Source organism: Theropithecus gelada, chromosome 13 (genome assembly GCF_003255815.1).
Source record: "Theropithecus gelada isolate Dixy chromosome 13, Tgel_1.0, whole genome shotgun sequence".
Lineage (NCBI taxonomy): Eukaryota > Metazoa > Chordata > Mammalia > Primates > Cercopithecidae > Theropithecus > Theropithecus gelada.
The window spans coordinates 49,556,870-49,565,547 of record NC_037681.1 but is presented as its reverse complement, the minus strand read 5'-3'; the positions used below and the strand labels follow the sequence as shown (position 1 = coordinate 49,565,547).

The window sequence follows — 8,678 nt, the reverse complement described above, 5'->3', positions numbered from 1 at the left end:
TTCCAAAACCACACAGCTTCCCTTTTTATTGATGCTCAAGAATTGAACTTTAAATGACATTTCATAAGCAAAACACAAATGAAAACACCTAATTTGCATGTACAATATATGTAAACATACATGTTATATGGACTTAATAATCCTCATCTAAATATAAAGAGAACTGGTTCTTTGACCTCAAAAATAAATTCAACGTTGGCATTACTGTTTTTAACTTATAGTGTTTTATATTTAACAGGAAAAATTATGAATAACCAAGTTTGGTGTGGTCATGGATTTCATGTTAAGGTATAAATAGAGTTTTTAAGAAATAATCTGTATAATAAAATAAGTTTACTTTTGAATCGCAGTACAGTCATTTCCTTCAATCAATAAAAATATTCCTTGATTACAAAGCAGCCTTATTTTGCAAATGTATTTCAGGAAAATAGCTCTAGCAATATTTGAAACACCACACTATTTTAAAAAGGCAGCGAAGTGACAGAATTTAGATTTAAAATAGTATATTGCAAAATAGTTCAACATATTATTTCTAAGCACAAGGCAAGCTCCATTCTGAAGGATACTTTTTAATCTTATAAAGCAAACTGTTCCAATATTTCTGTGGTAAAGTCTAAATATTCACAATAAAAGATGAATCTTTACACAGACAGGACATTAACTTCAATATGTAACCACAATGCAAACATTTTACATTATGACATCACTCTAATATGAAGCTTAGTTTGTTAACATGTGCTCAAGAAGAAAAATAAAAACAGTACAGTTCTGTAGCTTTGTAACAAGCTGAACTCTGCAACAATTCGAGAAATAAAAACAGCAAACCCAACACCAGTTCTATGAGTAATAAAACAAAAAAAAATCCAGATATTATAAACATTTAAGTAAATAACTAATACATCCCTCCTAATATATCTTTATTTGCTCTCTTCTGTTAAATATGTTTTTTAAAATGTTTCTCATATCTCAGGAGGAAAGGACGGTAAATTCTTCACAAAGATAAAAGTGCATCATGTTTTAAAAGTGCTTCGTGTTTATGTGTTACAAACATATCCAATAAGGAAGTTAAGTAAGTTTGTGCAAAAAAATCTAATTACCACTTGAATTCATAAACCTTAATCATGGGTTTTTGTAGTTCATCCAGATGAAGCAGTCAAGCAGCAGAAGAAAAATCTGAGATCAGACATTTTGTATAGAGGAAAGAGCACTGGGCCACAAGTGAGGAGACCCACATTCTACTCTTAGCTCAGTTAACCAACCAGTTAGTGACCCCAGGTAAGACGGGCTTCCACTTCGGTATTTGGCAATGGACAAGAAGCAGAGCTGGAGAGGCTCTGAGGCCCCTTCCAACCCCAAAATTATCATGTATCTTTAGACGAGGCATTTCTGAAAGGGCAAATAATTTTACCAAAATATAAAAATACATACTAGTCATCTAGTTACTATTCACTTATTGGACTTATTAGTAATAAAGCACAGAAAGAAAGAAAAATTCCAAAAATGCTTGACCAAAAAAAAGGTCATGTGAACATTATTCGTAACCAAAGCTAGAGAAACCCTTCGCAATTATGGCGCTAAGAAAAATCCAATAGGTTTGTGCAAAACAAAAACAGAATAAGCAAAGAAATGCAACAGCTGGTCACCTGATGGCACTTTTTCTTCCTGAGTCCCAGAATTTTCTTGGGACCTAAAGCTTTAATCGGTACTTATTTTGAAAATTGCTTTAAAAGAACCATGATTCCCCAGAGTTCATATTCATGGCTTTGTAAAGAACTCTGAATTGTTATAATGGTTTTTAAGAAGGTAACTATATTTTCAAAATTTAAATATGGCTAAATAAAGTAAACCATTTACCATGGACTCTTTATTTACACCAAATGTGTATATATATTCGAGCTTATTTAATATATTAGAAGCTTAACTCAACAATTCTCATCCACAAGCTTGGACCCATTAATTCCCCGATAGGTCACTCTACTCGGTCGAACTAAGACTCCATGGTTCGGCTTACAGGTGAAATAGCGCTTGTCGCCCACTGACCCATCATTTTTTCCCTTAGCGCTTCGGAGCTCAAGTCCAAGCCAGATACCTGAAGCAAAGTCAGTGGGGCCCACGTACCTAACAGTACCCATCTCGTTAGAGCTCGTGAGCAGGACCTGAGACCCCTCGTGCAGCTTCACGCTCCCTTCAATGCCGCCTGCAGGGGGAGTGCTGCTCCAACTGCGACGCAAAGCAGCTTTCGATCTGTGCGGAAGGGAAAAGTGGGGAAAATTCTTTAGTGCTGAAGATTACTGTGATTTTCACATAAAGAATGAAGACAGCCATCATTTCCTGATATCATTTCCACTGCCAGATGCAGCATTCATTCATTCAGTTCCCAAAAGAGAATACTTTATGGTCACAACTTGATTTTCAAATCTTAAATAGCAGTTTTAAAACATGCAGTTGACCCATGAACTACACAGGTTTGAAGTATGTGGGTCCACGTATACACGGAGTTTCTTCTGCCCCGGCCACCCGGGACAGCAAGACCAACCTCTTCTCTTCCTCCTCCTCCTCCTCAGGCTGCACAAAGTGAGGACAATGAAGATGAAGATCTTTATGATGATCTGCTTCTACTTAAGGTATAGTAAATATATTTTCCTTATGACTTTAACATTTTTTTCTTACTTTATTGTAAGAATACAGTACATACTACATGTAACATACAAAATATGTATTAATCAGCTGTTTATGTCATAGGTAAGGCTTCTAGTCAACAGTAGGCTATCAGTAGTTAAGTTCTGGGAGAGTCAAAAGATATACACTGATTTTCAACTGTGCAGACAAGCAGGGGATGGCACTCCTAAATGCCCACACTCATTACTCAAAGTTCAACTGTACTTTTGTTTAACATTTTAAAAGTTTTTGTCTTTGCGCTATTTTAAGACTACCCTATTCTGGATTTAAGATTTCATTTGCCCTATATATGCTTTCAGTAAAATAGCAATTAGAAAAAATACACTTATACCTAATTAATTTCTACCAGTATTATCAAATAAAGCAAAAAGAATCTAGTATTTTAGCTGTTTTAATTGCTATCAATATTATCAAATAAAGCAAAAAGAAAAGAATCTAGTATTTTGATAGTGTAGTAAATTTATTTTTTGTTCACTCGAAAAAAATATTTTTTCATATGAAAACAAATTTCAAAAACTGTAAATCTACAACTTTGGAAATATCTATACATATATGCATATATGTTCTATGTATAAACTCCAGTTACGGTTAAAGGTTTAGCACCCTCCCGGCCACTAACACTAATAAGGGTCTGAAGTGCCTTGAGCAGCTGCCTCTCCTTCTCCCTACAACATAACATTCCTTACAATGTGCTAGAACGTCTCCTAGCACTCACCACCACCACAACCTGATAATGAGGCATGGGACTCCCCAGTGCACTCACCCAAGGCCTCAAGGCCATATTGCCCCAGAGCTGCCTGCACTGTCCACTGGAAGTAACTGACCCTGATACTCACCCACAACAGAAACATGACCAGGGTCTTGTTGCCCCCTGGGCTGAGACCTTCCAAAACGGCCAGAAAGAAACCACCAAAACTACCTGGAGCCTTCCATCCTCTATCCCATGCCACCTCCCCTCCAAAAGAAACCCTTCTCCCTACCCCACAGGAGATTCAACACAGAACCTGTTACTAAAACTACACAGGAGCTTGTTGTGAACAGAATCTGGCTCTTATTTCATATTTCATTTCACTTTCTATATTTTTAATACACTGTCACATACAATGTCTCATTTGCTCCTATTAACCACCCTGCAAGAAATGAAGATGACTAATTTTAATGGATAGGAAAACTGAGGCTCAGAGATTTATTCTAAGCCACATCTGCAAGTACGTGATAGAATTCTAATTAAAAAATAGTCTTAAATTATTTACATGTCAAATGCACAAATAATAAATTTACTGAAGAAACATGTAATACCTGTAAGAAAAAGCATAAATCTTTACTGAAAAACATGAAGGAGCTTCATGTTTTTTTCCTTCACACATGAAGGAGCTCTGTTACTAAATAGAAATGTATATAGGTTAATTCTCCCCAAATGGATGTTTTTTGTAACCTGACAAAATTACTGTAATTTTCACATGAATAATGACAATAGCTATCACTTCCTGAACACTTAGTAGGTACCTAACACTTCACATACGTTATCTCTTTTGATCTCACCCAAACCAGTGAAGAGGGGATTATTACCTCCTTATAACGGAAGAAGAATCTGAGGCTCAAAAAAATTAAGCTGGCCGGGCGCGGTGGCTCACGCCTGTAATCCCAGCACTTTGGGAGGCCGAGGCGGGCGGATCACAAGGTCAGGAGATCGAGACCACGGTGAAACCCCGTCTCTACTAAAAATACAAAAAATTAGCCGGGCGCGGTCGTGGGCGCCTGTAGTCCCAGCTACTCGGGAGGCTGAGGCAGGAGAATGGCGTGAACCCGGGAGGCGGAGCTTGCAGTGAGCCGAGATCGCGCCACTGCACTCCAGCCTGGGCGACAGAGCGAGACTCTGTCTCAAAAAAAAAAAAAAAAAAAAAAAAATAAAATGCATAATTAAGGAAAAAAAGAATACTCTGTCTCTTATTTTATTTTAAGCCTTACAGTAATAAATGCCTTTTCCTCAGGTGGTTTAAAGCANAAAAAAAAAAAAAAAAAAAAAAAAAAAAATTAAGCTATGTGCCTAAGGTCAGAGAGATGAAAAGAGCAAAGATGAGGCTCAGATCCATGGCTGCATAAGCACAAAGGCCAGGCTCTCTTCACAAACAGAATGGGTACTGGTAATTAAGAAAAGGTTGAAAAATAATGAGGCAAGGTTTACACTGCCATTAGGTTAAATTATAAAGTTAAAACAGTTAAAATAATGTGGCTCTGGCATAAGAATGTAGTTTTAAATGACACAGAAAACATATTTTAGAAAAATGAAACATACACATAATTATTTTACATGTGATTAAAAAGTAAAACTTCAAAGCAGTGAAAAAGGAGTGAACATGGAATTAGAAGTGCTGTAAAAATTAGCTGAGACAAAGGCTATGATTCTCACCACTCCTCCACATTAAAATTAACTGCAAATAAAGACCTTTAATGCATGAACTGAAAACAGAGCCAGGCACGGCAGCTCATGCCTATAATCCCAGCACTGTGGGAGGCTGAGGCAGTCAGATCACTTAAGGCCAGGAGTTTCAGACCAGCCTGGCCAACATGGTGAAACCCTGGCTGTACAAAAAATATAAAACTTAGAGGGGCACAGTGGCAGGCGCCTGTAATCCCAGCTACTCGAGAGGCTGAGGCACGAGAATCACTTCAACTCGGGAGGCGGAGGTTTCAGTGAGCTGAGATAGTGCCACTGCTCTCCAGCCTGGGCGACAGAGTAAGACTCATCAAATAAATACATAAATATTGAAAAACACCCTCACACACATATATGTAGAGAAAGAGACAGGAAGTATTGGGGAAGGTGCAAGGAAGGGGAGAGTTCAATACATGTTTTACAAGTCTGGCATCTATTACGAGTTAAATTCTGATTTTTTTCATTTATTATTGTGAATAAATTTTTGTAACCTGACAAAATTACTGTAATTTTCACATGAATAATGACAACAGCTATCACTTCCTGAACACTCAGTAGGTACCTAACACTTCACATACGTTATCTCTTTTGATCTCACCCAAACCAGTGAAGAGGGGATTATTACCTCCTTATAACGGAAGAAGAATCTGAGGCTCAAAAAAATTAATGAAAAAAAACATAAAAATGTTTTCATATCACGGCACAGTCTTTAAAAACATTGCTAAAATAACGCGGAAGGAAGCTATTAAAGAATATGGGAATATGAGCGCGACATACAGGGGGAAAGCTTTGAAATGGGTATATGGAATATGATTCATTTCCCTTTGCTTAAAAATTCAGACACATGGTCGGGCACGGTGGTGCACACCTGTAATCCTAGAATTTTGGGAGGCCGAGGCAGGTGGATCACCTGAGGTCAGGAATTCGAGACCAGCCTGGCTAACATGGTGAAACCCCATTTCTACTAAAAATACAAAAAATTAGCTGGGCATGGTGGCACGGGCCTGTAATCCCAGCTACTCAGGAGGCTGAGGCAGGAGAATCACTTGAACCCAGGAGGCGGAGGTTGCAGTGACCAAGATCACACCATTGCACTCCAGCTGGGGCGACAAGAGTGAAACTCCCTCTCAAAAAAAAAAAAAAAAAAAAAAAAAAAAAAAAAAAAAAAAAAAAAAAAGCAGACACATGCATTAGGAAAACAATTGGAAAAGTATATACCAAATGCTAACAGTGATAATCTCATCTAGATATCAACATTACAGATGACCTTTTCACATTTGGTTTTTCTTAATTTTTCAAATATTATACAACTTTCATAATCAAAAAAGCTTTTAAAGAAACAAGCAAATAATGGATTCAACATCTAAACCAAAAATTAATGGCTTGGGTAAACACTTCACATTCTAATAAGAATGATTTATCTGATTCAAGGTATGTCAAAGCTCAAAAGCCAGAGAATTGAGACACTTAGAATTGCGGTATGTTTGAGAGCTCCGTTTACTCATTCAAAAACATGTATTGGCCACCTATGAAATGGCAGGCATGGGGCTACGTTCTAGGTATTTGTACATAATAGTCAGTAAAATGTTATAAATACTATAATAAAGACTGTATACAGCACAGAAGAGGAAGATGTCTCTTCTCCCTTAAAGCCTCAGGAAAGACACGTTAGTGGGGAAATGACATTTCTGCCAGCTTGAAAGATAAGCACACAGAAAAGGAAATGCAGAGATTGTCGTCTGAGAAAAATATATATATTACTTTTTTTTGTTTTTTGAAACAGAATCTTGCTCTGTCACCCAGGCTGGAGTGCAGTGGAGCAATCTAGGCTCACTGCAACCTCCACCCCCCAGGTTCAAGTGATCTGCCTCAGCATCCCAAGTAGCTGGGACTACAGGTGCCTGCCACTATGCCCAGCTAATTTTTTTTTTTTGAGACGGAGTCTTGCTCTGTTGCCAGGATAGAGGGCAGTGGTGTGATCTTGGCTCACTGAAACCCCCGCCTCCCGGGTTCAAGCGATTCCCCTGCCTCAGCCTCCTGAGCAGCTGGGACTACACGTGCAAGCCACCACACCCAGCTAATTTTTTGTAGTTTAACAGACACGGGCTTTCACCATGTTGGCCAAGATTATCTCGATCTCCTGACCTCAAGTGATCCTCCCGCCTTGGCCTCCCAAAGTGTTGAGATTATAGGCATGAGCCACTGTGCCTGGCCAAAATATATGTTACTTTTTATATTCCTGAAAAGCATACAGTTTAGAGAACTGCAATCACCTGTGAGGATATTACCATGAAACAAAAGTCAGGGAAACACAGGAGCCAATCATGTAGGTCTCTGTATGCTGGGCCAATGAAACTGGACTTCATTCTGTGTTTGAGAATTCGAAAGCTTTAAGGGACAGGTAGAAAACAAACCCAAGCACATGATGTGAGAGACCAGACCTGTGGCAGACAGGATCATACGAGTTCCGCCTAAAGACAATCAAATTTGGGCTGACCAAACCATGCCAGTGAGCCAGATTCCACAGACAGGACCCAGTGAGGATCTTTGAGCAAGCCCTGCTGATAACATGGAGAAGAGCTGAAGCGAGTTAGTAACGATGGGACAGGAGACAGATCCCAGGCGGGATGGAGACATCCGCAGAGTGAAGGAGAATGGATGCCTCATGCCTATCAGGTCCCTGTGACCTGATTTTACCTGTGTGGTAAAATCTCAAGCTAATTCTTGGCACTGGACATACAGTGTTCTGAAGACAGAGCTGCTTCCCTCCCCCTTTCTGCCATGTCTTCCTCGGGATGAAACGTACTCCTCACTACCATTTCTGTACATGATCTAGAAAAATCTTGTTTTCTCACAGAAAGGGCATGGGGGGACTGTTCCTTCCCCTCTCCCAGCTTGCTTTCACTCGTAGGGGCCACATGTGTCCTCCAAGACCTTCAGGTTTCTACCCAAGAACGTCCATCATCTCTGACTCGATTCTCCACATTTCTTCTCAAAGTATCATTTATTTCCATACAAATAAGCTAGGAAATGGAGCAGAGTTGGATGAATCTCAAGAAACGCACTTTCTCAACACATGTGCCTCAGAACACACCACATCTCCAGGTTAACAACAGTACAACACGCAATCAACTCTGGCCCCTTAGCAGAAGGCCATCGAGCACTGCCCTGTTTCCCTCACCCCTAAGAGCAGGGACAAATGTCCTAGTGCCTGCCAGCACCTGAAACCCTTTCTTTTGTTCCTGAGAACAATGATCACCAAACATTTTGGTTGCACACATTATGAGTAAAAACAGATAAATAAATAACGTAAAAAGTTTACTCTCGGCCAGGTGTGGTGGCTCACGCCTATAATCCCAGCACTTTGGGAGGCCAAGGTGGGTGGATCACCAGGTCAAGAGATTGAGACCATCCTGGCTAACACGGTGAAAACTCGTCTCCACTTAAAAAAAAAAAAAAAAATTAGCAGGGCATGGTGGCAGGACACCTGTAGTCGGGAGGCTGAGGCAGGAGAATGGTGTGAACCTGGGAGGTGGAGTTTGCAGTGAGCCGAGATCACACC

General features: G+C 39.5%; 1 protein-coding gene across 3 annotated transcripts in view; it reads right to left on the bottom strand.

The window, feature by feature from the left end:
- CLIP4 (CAP-Gly domain containing linker protein family member 4) overlaps positions 1-8,678 on the bottom strand; it is a 70,352-nt gene continuing 61,674 nt past the window's right edge. For all 3 annotated transcript variants that reach the window (XM_025354541.1, XM_025354539.1, XM_025354540.1), the window contains exon 16: positions 1-2,244. In XM_025354541.1, the coding sequence (XP_025210326.1) occupies positions 1,923-2,244 (322 nt within the window). In that variant the 3' untranslated portion in view covers positions 1-1,922. The remainder of the gene's footprint in view (positions 2,245-8,678) is intronic.